The sequence below is a fragment of the Struthio camelus genome, chromosome 8, assembly GCF_040807025.1.
Source record: "Struthio camelus isolate bStrCam1 chromosome 8, bStrCam1.hap1, whole genome shotgun sequence".
NCBI classification, from domain to species: domain Eukaryota; kingdom Metazoa; phylum Chordata; class Aves; order Struthioniformes; family Struthionidae; genus Struthio; species Struthio camelus.
This window is the reverse complement of record NC_090949.1, coordinates 17,791,871-17,807,480: the sequence shown is the minus strand read 5'-3', so window position 1 is coordinate 17,807,480 and position 15,610 is coordinate 17,791,871. Positions and strand designations below refer to the sequence as shown.

General features: G+C 41.5%; 1 protein-coding gene across 1 annotated transcript; it reads left to right on the top strand.

The window, feature by feature from the left end:
* Positions 1–7,243: 7,243 nt before the first annotated feature.
* RWDD3 (RWD domain containing 3) lies at positions 7,244–14,717 on the top strand. Its single transcript, XM_068952382.1, has 4 exons — positions 7,244–7,397; positions 12,850–13,334; positions 14,064–14,179; positions 14,275–14,717. Exons 1-4 carry the CDS (start codon positions 7,313–7,315, stop codon positions 14,387–14,389), a joined length of 801 nt encoding a protein of 266 aa, XP_068808483.1. The 5' UTR covers positions 7,244–7,312; the 3' UTR covers positions 14,390–14,717.
* Positions 14,718–15,610: the final 893 nt, after the last annotated feature.

Genomic DNA, 15,610 nt, shown 5'->3' with positions numbered 1-15,610 from the left:
CGCTTCATGAGTTTGTTGTCCTCTGTTATGTGCCATCTTACATAGGTTCGAAATTGTTCTTTTCAATGCCACTTTTAATGAAATGTGATACTTTGTTATTCAAAAAAAGGAATCAAATAAATACACTTTTCTTAACTTCGCTATTTGCTGATCATATTTCTAGCTTTATTATGAGCCCTTACGTGTGTCACATGAGAATGTTTTTATAGTGTGTTACAACTCATCACGTCTTTTGAGTATGGGATACTCACCTAAATATATGAAGACAGAATCTGAGAACAAGGACGAGACTGGTGGTAGCCAACCAAACCAGCAGATCTCGGAATAAAAGCATGACAACAAATACCTTCACCCTGAGTCTAGCTAACTGTTGAAGAGAGAAATGTAAGGAAAAGAAATTAAAGATAATCTTTGGATTAATAATTACTTTCTACAAGTAGTAGTACTGAAGGAAAGATAAAAGTAAGTTTTCTTTTTTTAGGTTTAGGTTACTAACTGCATGATTTGGGCAAGTCACAGTTTTTGCATGTTTCCTAGGAGTGGTTATAATTCTAATGTGAAACTTGGAAAACAGTGATTTAAACCCTTATTCCTCATCCTTCGAGATGGTGTTTTAATGACTAAGCTATTGTTAAGGCTAGATGAGGGGTAATGCACACACAGACGTGTATCCCTCCTTTTTTCAGTGTAGAAAGGAATGTAAAGTTCATGAACCTCAAGAAGTGATCAGGCCCTTTGAGGGAATTTTAGAGTGATACCAGTCCTGCTGAAACAGAAGTTCAGAACCTGGCATCTCAAAACAGCTTAACTCTGTGCACATGCAAATTGAAAGTATCGTCCCAGTCATAAAAACATGGCTGCTTTTTACACCAGGATTGTGTTTAGATATCTGAAGTGCACTGGTGTTCTGCTTTATAGTGTCAAAGCCCTGCTTGACCTACTGTGTTTGTTTCTTGTAGTTAAAACAGAGCTCTCCTGGTCTGCAGGTGGAGACAGATACTTAAAGGATATTGCAGTGCTCAGAAATGAGTGTCGGTGACTGTTACATAGCAGAGGGGAAACGGCTCTGGCATAATGCTCCAGCTGCTGTCAGGCCTTAGATCATATACCTGTAGTCTAGAGCAATACCGACCTGCGTTACCTGGAGCATAAGACCATTCTGCATTCAGATACTGCTTTGGCCTCTTGCCATTGCATCCCTTTAGGCAGCTAGTGACTGCCCCGCAGTTAGGGCGCCCACTGCGATGCTGCCTATCTGTGGGATGCCGAACATGCAGCAGCATGCGAGCCTGCTGGAATCTGCGCCTGTGACACCCTCTCAGCTCTGTAATGTTGGCCTGGCTCTCTGCTCTTGCCACTTACGTCCTCTTAGATCCAGCTATCATGAAGAATGCCCCATAACTGGGATGTAATTTGCAGCTTGTCCTTCCGGGATGCCTGGAGTTCCTTGGCCTCTTGGGCCATCTTATGCCATTTTGCCCTGGCACGGCATTAGCTGGCAGTTTAAAGTGTGTGTGTGGGGGGGGGGTGTCTCTTCTGCTACTTTTTTTTTTTTTTTTGGAGTAACTTTCTTCTTCCCTTTCAATATATATGCCAACAGCTCTAGCATCAATCTCAGAATTTTCTGGCTAAGCCTAAGAATTTCTGCCCTACTTTGCTGTAGAAGAATAGAGAGTATTGCTGGTAAGAAGGTATTTGTGTCCATTGTTGATTGTTGCTATTTTTATTGCAAAAGCGTTCTAGATTACTATTTGTGAATTACGATGTGAAAGAGCTAGGATAGTTTAGTGTGAAATGGGACAACATGCTGTTTAATGTTTACATGAGGCATTTACCATCAGGACTTTACTGTGCTCTGTAAAAATGGTTCCAAGTCTAAAATACTCCGATGAGTATTGTTCTACCTCCAAAAGGAGAGTGGCAAAGGATCTCTTAGTGAACTTAAAATGGTCATAAATAATCTATCAATTTATGCTGTCCCTTTTTATTTGTTCTACTCTTCTGTCAAAATAGGCGGGAATCATCTTTTGGTTTTATATACATACAACAGTTCCTCTTTTGGTGGAGGCCTGCAATAGTTTCTCTCCATCTTCAGAAAAGGAATTTTAAGGAGTTACTGCTTCTTGCAGGTAGTTCTGAGGATAGGTAGAGGAGGGCTAGAAGAAACCCTACACAAATCCTAGAAATGCTCCATGTCCCAGAACCTGAGGCCCAGAGCAATGCAGCCTTATGCGTGGCACAAAGGTCCCAGTCTGGCATCCTGCTGCTAGAACATAGGCTGAAAAGGAGAAACCACAGCAAAGTTACATATTACTATAGCTGATCTGCCAAACTTCAAGAGATGGAAAGACAGGTACTAACACTGCTGTAGTTCAGACAGCAGCTGAAAATGAAGCGACTGGTGTATTAAGAAGCACTGCCTGAATCTTGGACTTTCACTACTGTTGTGATTTTTACAGAGGGAAGAAATGGCCCTTGCAGACATGCTACTCCTTTAATTACACTGCCTTCAAATGCTTACTAAATTAATAGGCACTTTAATCCTTTGTCTTCCTTTCCTTATGCCTGGAGGAGAATCCACATGGTAGGGTTCTACAAGGAGGTATATTTGACATGGAGGCTGGTCTTACTATTTGGAGGATTGACTATACTACTCATAATGCTAGCTATGCTTATGCCTTCAGTATCACAACTCGCTCTGCCCACTAGTATCTTCAGTTACATGTGTTTTTTTAAAAAATGCAGCATTGCTAGTTTTCAGTTTTTAGCTGGTATTAAATGATGAATCACTTTCACGTGCATCTTCTTCATGAAAATAATGTCTTGCTAAACTCTTAGAGAAAGAACCTTAAATTCTTTTATGAATGTGACATATCTGTTTGGTTTCACTACTGCTATATCAAGTTGTATAAAAACCTGCGGCCAGGGTACAAGTCTTGGCTCCCAGCCTAAACTTCTTCCTCCTGTAATACATATGGCCTTGAGCATGTGAGAAATGATGTATCATTTACTGCTGGGAACAAGCAGTAATACAATAGTCCCACTTCTTCCCATAGGGGCTACTCACAAGAACACGTGTGCACATTTGCAGCATGTTTGCATACTTGCAGGACTGCAGATTGAATGAATCCAATTTTGAAAGGATAATGTAAATATACTGGAAGTACGGACATAGTTATTAGACCCTACGGTGTGTAGAAAATCTAGAAGAATACATCAATTGTTTCCTTTGTTGACGTTGTTTGGACCATGACCTCTCTTCTAGAACAGAAACTATCACCTAAAGAATCACAGCTGTTTTCAACATATCATGGCAAAAAAGACCCTTCAAGGACTAAATCATGCTTTTGAGAGAAGTACTTATAATTTTAGCAGTTTTCAAATGTGCTGCTGCTTTTGCCTCCAGCTTCTAAGACCATGACTTCATAAACCTCCTGCTTATTCAGATAGCTAATGTTTTAATCGATCATTAGTAGACTTTCAAAATGAGTTTCTATCTGCCAAAAGAATGTGGCTTAGCGAATTGACTTGGAGCAGTTTGATGCATGGAGGACAAATGTAAGTGCCATTAAAAAGCACTGCTAGACCATAGATTTTTGAAAAACTTACTTCTAAAATACTTAAAGGAAAAGTAATTTCTCAGTTTAGAGAAGACCCTTTTAATTGATGAAAACTCATTAATTCCCATTTTCTAAAATCAAAGAGAAAAACATTTTTATGAAAATGTCAAATTTTACCCTAAACCAAACCATTCCCATTTTGGTCAGTTTTTAATTTCCAATGTAAATTCCAATGTAAATTTTAAGTTAAATGAATTTATTCCAAACATATTTTTTAAAAGACTGCTTTGGGCCGAAAACTTTGATGAAAAAGCTGTACCTGAGAATACTGAAGGGAAACATCTTTTCATGCTTTCATGCTTTCAGGGTTTTTTTTTCCACAGTTACAGTGGTTGTTTCAGTTTCAACTTTTTTTTTTTATTTAAAGTTTTGCCTTTTAGCTCATTTGGAGTGATTTTGCAGATTTTCATGTTGCTCTGTGTGGCCATTTTTGGATAAGCCATTTTTGGGAAGTCTTCCACTATTGCAATAACATTTACAGTTGTTCCTACGGAAATAATGGCCTAGTTCCTTAGGTATCTGTAAAAATCAATATTATTTAACTCAATTAAAAATGGCTCTAGGTGGTAAAAATACCACACTGTCTGTATTAAAGCTATCAACATTGTTATAGCAGAAAGGATAGGAGCTGTAGCTGTCCTATAGCAATATTGAAAGATTGGTGTGATTTATAGTACTGTGTATGTACAGGAATTAATACATACAGAATTAGCAGAAATTAATGTTTGCCAAGAAAGGCTGAGAATTAAATTTTGCACATCACCCAATGTCTCTCAGGTAGATATTAAGTGGTAGTGGTGTTTAAGCCAAAATGACATTTTTTTTATACCATACAATAAGCTTTTTCCTGTAGATAACATTGCTGTAGTGCTTGCTGTTATGATACCTAGTCTGAAGCTGTAAAATAGGATATTCCAAACCAGCAAAATTTCTAGGTATAAATTGTAAGTGATGTATTAATAGCCTGGATGGATGAAGATAACTTGTGGTTTCTCATTTTATAGGAAGTTACAAATACAGCATGTTTTTTAGCATATGCTGTATTACTTTGTCCCAATTAACCAACATAAAACTATTATCACGGAGTAAGAGAAAGATGATATTCATTGTTTAAATATTATTCTTAAATGTCTTGCAGTTGCAGTTGGACAGTACGCCAAAAAGCAGCCATATAGCAGCAATGCAGTTTCTTAAAAGAGGAAGCCCTTAGTCATGCAGTTGTCATGCATGAGCAATTAGTCACGTTTCTAATCCAGAAAATACCTATGTACGTGCGTAGCTATGGAGGCAAACAGCCTACTGAGCTTGTGCCTGCGAGGTGACGCTCCCGCATAAGGGTGTTCAGACTACAGCCTTTGCACATTCCTGGACCCAGGCACCTGCTCCTGGAGGTGCATCACTTCCCTAGGGCATCTGTGCCCTGGAAGCAGCAGCCCCTGTTCCAGGTGAAACTCATACTGTGCTGTTAGAGGTGGGCACAAAGTTTAGGGATAAACAGAAAAATTGGGCCTGATCAAATGGATTCTTAGCTTTGCAGAGAAGCTGCCCCTGGGCTCCCCCGTTCCCAGCTGCAGGAGCTTAGCTCTCACGCGTTCCTGCGCTGTAGTTACTGGTTACTGTTTGTCCTCTGACCCCTAGAGGGGAACTGTAGGGATTTTTGGACTATTCTGAGCGGCCTTCCAATGCCTTCCAGAAGACATACTTTCAGGACAGACACAGCAGCTGCGGCAGCAGGTTGGCTGGCATGGAAACAATGGAAAACGTATTTCAGGAATATTCCAAACTGACATCTTTTTCAAATGTCTGTCTGCTCCTTCTCTGTTAACCACCACTCAGGTTAGGTGAAAATGGATCTAAACACACACTTTTATACATAACCAGTAGTAATTGTTAATGTAACACCCAACTGACTGGGGTCATAGTTACAGTGAGAGGAAAGCAAAGGATACTACTACTTTTGGAAATAACTTTGGGAAGATTAACCTGACTTAGGAATGAAAGGTTGCATTCTGTTTTGTCATGTAAAGTAGAAAATACTGGTATCATCGGCACTGTATTAATTTATGATAGGATGCCAGAGCTGTTTTAATATGGACTGACTTTCAAGAGCAAGGTATTTTTTGAACTTTATTTGCCATGTGTTGATGGGAAAGCATCCATTTAGAGAAATGGTTAGTGTTATTCTATCAAACACTACGATGTTTGAAGAATTAAAAAAAGAGGGAAAACAGATCTTGACTTCCAATTTAATAATAATGGAATATGAAGGCCAGATTGTAACTGTAGAAGTTCATTTCAAATTTAAATATTTAGCATTTTCACTAGTCTGTGAATACAAAAAAATGTATTATGTTAAGATGGAATTTAGAACTTTGACATGAAGCTGATATTTTCATAGTGTGAAAAATATCAAGCTGACATTATACTGTCTCATTTGATGACTTCCAAATGTCAGAGTGCAGTAACTTATTCACAGGGACCTCAATGTCTTGTGATAGTGTCAATTTAAAAGACATTTACATCGACTTTTTTATTTAAACATGTAAAATGGAATATGCAAAGTGGATGAGGAGAAGGGGGAAAGACCAGGGGCAAGAAAGTTCTTAATAATAGAGCGAGGCACTTTTAAGGCTAATTTCCAAAGAAGCCTTCTGACAGCTGCAGGGACGACTGCCTAGCAGTACTTCTGACAGCTCCAGTCTTATTTCTGTTCACATTATTTCACTCGTTTCCAGCTCAGCACTAATATTTCTCATTATTTCAGCAGAACTCAAGGAATTAAAAATAGCATGATAAAAACACAAACCTGAAAAAAACAAACCACCCATGCACTGCTTTTTAAGAGTGATTTTATGATAAATAAAATAAACTTCAAGGAGTATGCCCACCGTTGTCTTTTTTTTTTTAGATTTTTTTTTTTTGTAATTACAGTTGGGGGAATCTTAAATATGGAAAATATTGAACAATATGTCCTTGAGCTGATTAAACCTGGGCGGTAATTATATCATTGGCTGTGGAAGACGTCAGTCGGATGACCGTTAAAAGGATAATCTTCAGGCAAAGCCACAGGAGTTGAACACAAGGCGCGCAAGTTTCAATTCCACTAAAAGCTCCGGCGCGCTCCTGAGTACCAGCCCACTGGACTGCGCTGCAGCCGGTCGCCTGTACAGCCAGGGTGATCAGATTATACATTCTTCGAGTTAAGGACTCGTACTATGAATTTGTGTAGACACACGCACACACCCTCATATAAATCTATATATATACTTCGGTATATATATATACACACATATACCTCCGCACAAATCTCTCCTCCCGCTCCCACCCGGCTCCGCAGCGGCCACGCTGCCTCACAAGATGGCTGCCGCGCCCTGGCGGCGGTTGACGCCGCGGCGCCGGGCTCAGCTCGCGCCTCGCGGGCGCCGCCGTCGGCAGCGGAGCCGCCGGCCCCGCCCGCTCGGGGCGGCGCCATTTTGTCTGGGGCCGAAGAGCGCGCAGGGCGCCCTGCTCCCGCCAGCCCCTCGGCGGGTCGGGGCCGCGCTCCCCGCCCTGCTGCGGCCGGGGCCGGCGGCGAGGCCGGGCGCGGCGGGCGAACGGGAGACGGCGGCGCGGCTGCCGCCCGCAGCCGCTGCGGCGCGGGCCGGGCGCCCTCTGGCGGGCGCGGGGGCCCCTCGGCGGTGGGAGGCGCGGCCATGTCGGCGCTGGCGCGGGAGGAGCTCTCGGCTCTCGCCGCTATCTACTGCGAGCCGGGCGAGTGCGAGGTGCTGGCGGCCTCAGGTGAACGCGGCCGCGCCGCTGCGGCTCCCCGCCGCGCCGGGGCTGCCTGGCGGCCATTTCCAGGCAGCGGTGGCGGGGCCGCCGGCGGGGAGGCGCTCCCGCTGCCCCTGCGCGGGCTCGCGGGCGGCCCCGGCCCCGGGGCGCAGGGGGCGGCGGCGGTGCGCGGCTGGCGGGCCTGGCTCTGTGGCGCCGCGCGGGTGGGGGGCGCCTCGGCGAGCCGCTGCCTCGCGAGGAGGTGGCTGGGCCCGCCCGCGCGTGGGGGCGGCAGCGCAGGCGGGCGGGAGGGCGCCTGCTGCGGGCCCCCGCCCCGCCGTGCGGCTCCCTTGCTGGCGCCTTGGCGCGGGGCAGGTGCTGGCGGATCCTTCTGTTACGGCCTGTGACCTCGTACCGCTGCCATGCGGCGCCTGCGGGAGCTGTAACAAGACCATGTAGGATCTCATAAAATTTAATAGGAGTGCAGCTGTTGTAACGTGTTAACAAGCTTTGGGTCATCTCTGTCTTGGGGCAAGGTGATAATCTGGGCCTTATGACACACCGTGTGTTCTCCAGCTTCTGTAGTATGTGCGTGGCTGTAGGTTTTGCAGAGCTACAGAGGCTAATCTCGCATGTTTGCTCTAGGTAGGAAGGTGAGAAGGCTTGTGGTGATAGGCCCATTCAGGCAAGCTGCAGGCTAAGAATACAATAACCATAGGTACCTTTACTCCACCTTTTCTACACCAGCCATGGGAGCCACTGTGCAAAACATAATTTTAAGACATCAGTTCTGTCACTGTGAAGGTGCTCAGCAAGAGAGACCGCATCTCAGCAGATCCCATGTACCTCTGCAGTTACTGGCAAGGTTAAAGACAACTGTTATCAGGTAGGACACGCAAGTGGAGCGTGTCCATCCACATCCAGGGCATGAGTAGACTTTGCTCGGATCTTGCCAGATGTGTTAGCTCTCCTGTATCTGTGTTAAAGATACTGTATCTGTTACTGTTCCCCATGTGCTGGGATCTATAGCAGCCTCTGCCAGTGCCTCAGGAGAGCCGAGGGCAGGAAGTGGCCTCCTGCTCAGCCGGTTGCAGTAAGGATTACTGGGGACCACTGTTAAACAGGGATGCAGTGGCTTGCCTTTAAAACTTGTCTGTGTGCATAGTCTGCCTGAAGGAGCTGGGACTGAGAACAGCCTTTGCTGTTTTGGTATGAAATTACATATGGATGCTCTTAAGTGGTTCATTTTAACTAACTTAAGTTAACTAAGAAGTTCATTGAATAAAACCTAAACTTCTATCCGAGAGTAGCTGTTGAAGTAGATTCACACAGACCAGCAAGTGGTTATTTGAAAAGAGAACTTCATGGGTAGACAGTCTCGGATGGATGAAGCGTTAGTGTCTGCATGGAGCACAATTAACTAGGGTAATCTGAAAGTAGAGTTGTTCTGTGTCTAAATCAGTTTGACACACCTCTTGCTCTAGTGTAGGTAGGCAATTTTGCTATTTTATATTGTGGATTGGTATTTAAAGTGTATTCTAAAAGTAAGATTGATGAAATGTTTCAAATGAGTTTTATTTTCTTGAAAGTCAAAAAGTTCAGAAATGTTATTTCAGGCATAGTTTACAAATTACAGTATCCAGGCATAGCAGATGTTTATTTAAAAAAAATGTGAACATATCTGAACATTGCATATGCATGTCTGTTTCCCCAAATCTGTTAGAGAAATATATGTGCATACTTCTCCATATTTCATATTTAGAGCAATTATTTTGTGTTTATAAGTAACCAGGAGGTAAAAGGCTTAGAATCCTTCTTGGAATATGAAGTGAAGTACAATGAGAGCAAGATAGGAGCAGGCTGTTATGCTTATATTGATGTGACATGACCTTGCAGGGCCTTTAACGAAGCTGTTTTCAGAGTATGTTAGGGTCTTGTATCTCTGGTTGATTTCCATCATTTTCCACTGGAAATGAAAAGATTATTCCCAATAGCGATTATTATTAGTTTTCTGACTTTATAGGGATTTACTTTTCTTTTAGGTCAGAGGATCAAAGTCCTTAAGTTTGTATGACATTATTTTGCTGTATTCATTACTTTGTTTACTTTATCTCTTTAAACAGTATAGCTTGTCGTTGGTAAACAATGCAGAGAGATAACTTCCAGTAAGACTGTTAAGTTATCTCTGATAAATTTAGAGTAATTTGCGTGTAGATCAAATAGGACACCTTTGGGAATTTATAGTTTTGAGAAATGAAAGAAAATTCTTCTGAGATCTCTTGGTATGCTAAAGACTTTAGCTTTGCAGTGCTTAACAATGAAGTATGCGGACTGTAAAATATGTTTTTATCAAAAGCAATGTATTAATGAATTTAAATAAACTAATTGCAGCGTATCTTTCTTACCTTACGTGTCTATTTGGAAAGATTAGCATTACAGATAGAAATCCATAATTTACTTGTTAATCTGTTCTCTTCTGATTTACTCGCCAAGCTTGCAATAAAAATATATTTATACATTCAAAGCTTGTACTTCAGTAGGTGCCATTTTCTGAATTTAAAAATAGGCTGCATGTGTTGCATAAAACGCCTTTGGGCAGGAGAGGAGGGGGATATCTGTCTGGTTGACATGGAACATAAGAAAAAAATCTGAAGTATGCTAGAGCTAAATATACTGATAAGTATGCAGCTATGGGGGGAAAAATGAGTTAAAACGTATTGGGCTTAGTCTTATTAGCACATTAAATGCCAACAGAATGGTAATATCCCACTCTTTATCAGAAATAATAACCATTTTGCTGTGAAGTCAACTCAGACCCTGTAACATGTGCAAACAAAGGAAGTGTTTTCTTTAGAGTCTAGTTACGAAGGACAATGAGCATTTGCTCTTTGTTCCGCTAGCCGTCTGCGGTGTTGGTGTTGAAAATGAATGTTGTAATGTTGAAATAAACTTTAGCTATTGTAGCCCCACAAACATCTTGATCCAATTCTCCATTTTAAAAGCAAGTCTGAAGCAGATGTAAATGAGTGTGGCTGGGCTTTTTATGATGGCTCAGAGTGATACACCTGGGGATGTGAGACTGCGCTGCTGCTTTCGGATTAGTTCATCATCGCAGGGAAAGGTGCAAGATTGTTGCAGGCTTAAGAATGTGATCTCTGCAGCATGAGCTTCTTGCCAAAGGGGCAAGGTTGGCCTGTCTCTTTATCTGTCACTTACTTCTGAGTTGCTGAGATCTGTTATGACAAGTTAGTGAAAAATTCCGAGTAGGATTATCAGAAAGGTAACATGGTTTTCTGTCACTGTAATTAAGGTGGCAATAGAGTATTATTCCTCAACTAACGTAGAGACTGTGCGTTTTAAAAATTTATTGGCAACATAGTTTAAATAAAGCGGTTCGTGGGCAGGAACATAATAATGCTTGTACTGTTCAGCCAAATGCAGCGTGCTTTGAGCTGGCCACACAGGTGGCAGGGCTGCGCTGTTGAGAGGAAGCTGGCAGGAGGTGTGGGTGCAGGTGCTGGCTGTGTGCAGGGCCACGGCCAGGTGTGCACGGGGACCCTCTGGAGCAGCTCACAAGGGCCCACGGTCCCACGAGGTGCAGGACAGGCTTTTCTTCCCACGTGTATGTTTGCGTGCTGAGCTGAGTGCAACGGCAGAGGAGCTGTCGATGCTGGGGCCTAGCAATAAACGTTTGCCAGGGCAGCTTCAGGAGAGTCTGCCTTGGACCTTGAGGTCCACCTGCGCAGCTACTGCCTGTGAGTGAGGATGCAGTGCGCTGCCAGATGGGTGCTCTGCAGACTTGAATCTCTCCCAAGGCTGGCACGTTTCTGAGGAATCAACTTGCTTTACAAGAAGTCTGGTATTTTTAGTAGAGTCTTGCAAGGTTGGAGGCCCTTGATAGTGAATGAGGCTTTGACACTTACTGCTTGTAGATATTTTTTAGCGTCCTGCTGCTAGTCCTGGGTAGTTCTGAGCGTGAGTGGGTGTAATTTCCTTTAATTCATTGCACTTGCACCTACTGCTTTCAGTGCTGGATTTGGCTTGTTGTTAGGGCAGGGATGGCTTGTAATTGTTTGGAGACTTCTTTATTATAGTACTTGGGTTTGGAGGGTTTGCTTATTTTATTTTGTCACTGCTCTGACCTAGAGAATTCTTCACGTGAACCAGGAAGGAAATTTGGAAACAACCCCCTGGCTAAGCTCTCTAAAGTACTTCTGTCTGTCCAGGTTGCTTTAGATCCTTTCATTTATTTAATAGGGTTCAAATATAATATCACAGAGAGCACTGATGCTGGTTAGCAGTGTCAGCAATACTAATCAGACATAATTCAACTGACTGTCATATAAAGGAAAGTAAGATAAGGTAGGGGGAGAAGAAGGCAAGTCACTTCAAAAGAACTCTTCTGAAACCCAGCTCTGCTCTAATCTGTCTTTCAAAACTGGCTTCTCCTGCCCTCATAGAATGAATCAACCTGACATTTTAGCAATTTTTTAAAGAAACGGGGTGAAGTGTTTGGAATGCATCAAAGGGGTGAAGCAGAGAAGATCTGAAGAAGATCACCTTTTATCTGATATCCTCTTTTTTTATTGCAGAGGAGCAAAAGCAGGTTAGGTCTTTGACCCCTCTTTTCACTTTATGGAGTTCTGTATTGTTTTCTGTGAAACATACTTTAGTCTAAAAAGGGTTTTATCGCAGGAGTTACCGTACGTAACTTTCATATAAATTGCATAAGCAAAGACATTTAGTCAGGAGGATGGGGTCTTTTGGCCTTCCTGCTGCACAGTATATGTACCCTCTTCACTCTGAAAATAATTGTATTCTGAAATAGTTCAAAAGCGTATGTGTATTTAGGGTCACATATGCAACGGAGAAGATTCCGTTATCTCAATCCAGCTGTTGTAAACGTAGAAAAATAAGCATTGCTTCTCTGGAAGTTATAGGGTATGAAGAATCTCACTTCTTTCTTTCCAAGTCAGTTTTCAGTGTAGAACTATCTTTGAATGCTTGTCTTCTAAAATACTCAGTGCAAGTTTATTCTTCTTGCACTGGTATTGGTAGTATAACTCTCACAGATTTTTCTAGGAGGAAAGTTAGGCCAGTGCTGAGTCCTTCTAGAAGAGTTATTTTCCGTTGTCCTTGCTGCTGCTACTCAGCTGTAGGAGCTGACTTATGTGTCTCTAAGAGAGATAATCCTTTATTACTGACTTGTCTGGACTTTAAAAGAGCCAAAAGGTGTGACTGCTTTTTAGAATGTGTTAATAACTTTCCTTCTAGTATGGTACGGAAGTGTTTCATTTCAGGATTCCCTGCAAGTATAGCTTGAGCCACTGGCTGCAAAAAAAAAAAAAAAAAAAGTTGTTTTGTATAGAATGACAATCATTTGAGTTGAAATGTTAAAGAAAATACCGTAACTTACTAATGTGTATGTATTTCAACTTCAAGCAAACTGTTAATGTTTGTTTTTTTTAATACTTTCCAGAGACGCATGGAATCACGTTTAGAATTCAAATCAGCGTGAAAGAACTGCTGGATACCGATGTACTTTTAAAGCTGTTATTTCACTTACCAGTCAATTATCCATCAACTCTGCCAGATATTTCTGTTAACTCAGACCAGCTTACAAGGGCCCAGTGTATGGATGTGAAAGATAAATTACTTGAGCAAGCAAAGAAACATCTTTCTGAACCCATGGTACACGAGCTGGTTCTTTGGATACAGCAGCATCTTAAAAATATCATTAGGCAATCAGCAGCAGTTTGCAGTAAAAAAACTACTTTGTCAAGAGGAGCAAGTACAGAGAATGGTATCTGGATGCTCTTTTTGCATTTAGATCACATGAGAGCAAAGGCAAAATATGTCAAAACTGTGGAAAAATGGGCTTCAGATCTAAGGCTGACTGGAAGACTGATGTTCATGGGCAAGATAATATTGATTCTTCTTCAGGGTGACAGGAGCAACATTAAGGTGCAGGAACAATGAATGTTGACTAGTTCTATCGATTTACCACTGAAACCTATGTGTCTGAATATTTTGTGTGCGTTTTTCTAACGCTAACAATTTTCGAAGCAGATTGATCATTAGGAGAGTAGGAAGGCCCAACGACTTTATTCTGTATTTAAGAAAAAGTAGTTATTTTATGGGAAAACAAATAAGTGAAGCCTATGGACCCGTGTCCTGTGTTCCTTTGCTTTCCACCGTAATCATCCCCCTGTATTCCCCATGTTTCCTGACTGTAATATGCTTAGATTCCATCTCCTGTATTCCCAAAATACTCCAGAAAATACCCTAAAATAGAAAATTTGTGTAAAGAAATTGGTAACAGACGTGTTTCTAGCTCATTCCTATCTGTTTCCTTCCTTGCTAATTGGAGCAAATGGTGTTCATATGACACACCTGGGATGTGAACTTCTTGTCTGTACTTATGAACTCCCACTGAATTAGGCAGGTCTTTGTGGTGATATCAGAGGAGGGAATGTTTTGGCTTTTCAAGCTCAGGTTCTCTAGATCACTTAAGAATGTGTGTAACTTAAAGCTAATGAATAGAAACAGGCATGCAGTGTTTGGGATGAGCACTTTCAATGTTTGGTTACTAGGTTCCGAAGTAGGTCTTTTTGTTTAGCATAGATCTTTGCATTTTACTGAACTTCAAAGATATTAGGTGAAACTTAATGTTTTGTTCTTTTTGTTGCTTAGGAATACTTGATTCATCAGAAAACTTCTAAGGTAGACGTGGACTCCAGTGGAAAGAAATGCAAAGAGAAAATGATTAGTGTACTGTGTGAAACAAAAGTACAGTCACAGCATACAAGGTATAATTGAGTACTGTTGTGGACAGAAAAGTAACTGAATCAGTAATTACATTCTGACAAATCTAGGCATATTCATTTTTCCTTGTACAATGTAGGTTTCAGACGTTTGAAGTCAAAGACTATTCAACTCTGGATGAGCTACAAAAGGAGTTTGAAGCTGCAGGACTTGCAACTCTTTTCTCTGAGTTTGTGCCTCCTCTCTTAAAGTAAAATTAAAACAAAACACTGGACTGTCTGACCAAAGCAGCAGTTGACTGTGGATGCTCATGGAAGATGAAAAGACTAATTTGACAAATGACTCTAAAGCCTCTTTGAGAGAGAGAGAGAAGAAAAGAAGTCGGAAGTAGCCATCTTTCTGCAAGCAACAAAAGGCAATTCATGCATTAAGAACTGGTGATGTTTTTGACTTTATGTGCTGATAACTGTTTCCAAGGAATGTGGAGTTAATTGTGATATTTGCACACCAAACATGAGAGGCTGGGAGTGGGGAGGTTATAAATAAAAGCATCTTCTTCTAATTAAACTTTCTTTTCCAGTACTTGTTTTCATTGTTTTGTTTTTGACTCTCTCTCCTGATAGTGGATTTTCAATGATCTGCTAAAAAGCTTCATCAGTTTTGCTTTCAAAACTTACGTGAGTGTATTTCTATAAAAAGCATAGTGAATACAAATTTGAATATGTGAGGTTAGCATATGGTTTGTATGCTATAAGTGCTCATCTGCAAACTTTTCCTTCTCCGTTTATTTGACTCTGTAAATACTTGAATGTTGATTTAAAGAGAAAGTTTGTGTCGCTTGAGACCTGAACAAATTTTCAAGTGTCTATTTGAATATTACAGTTTTCACCCTAAAAGGTATAAAAACACCCAAGTGGAGAATTTGAATTAGTTTAAAAAGTTGTATAACAGCTGAGGTAAAGCCAGATATTCATTTATTCTCAATTAAAAGATTTGTGTTGAAAAAAAATTGTGTTGGTGGAGTCTAAGGTCTTGAAAAGATGCAGAGGCTCTCTCTGTATACCGGCAAGGTCTGGCAGGTATTGAAAACAGTAAAAGGTTTATGCATGTGTGGTGTAAGGAAGATTAATCAGTATCTCTCTGCGATTCTGTATGTTGTAAGGTTTTGTCAGATAGATTTTATGTCCTCAGCCAAATCTATAGTGTGAAATCCCCCTACTCTTCTGGAAAGAGAATAGTAAGGTACTTCCAGCACAACTTGCATCAAAATCTGAGCCATTAACGTATAGCTGGGCCTTATCTGACTTGCATATAAATCAGTTGAGTATTATTTCTGTTGGTTTTTGGGAACTGGATTGAGCAGTGTACCTCATATGTGATCTTAAATTGTATGTGACCGCAAAAGTAGTTGAAGCGCACCATTGTCTCTTTCTCACTGATAAAAGCTAGTACAATCAGCTGATTAAGAAAAGCTA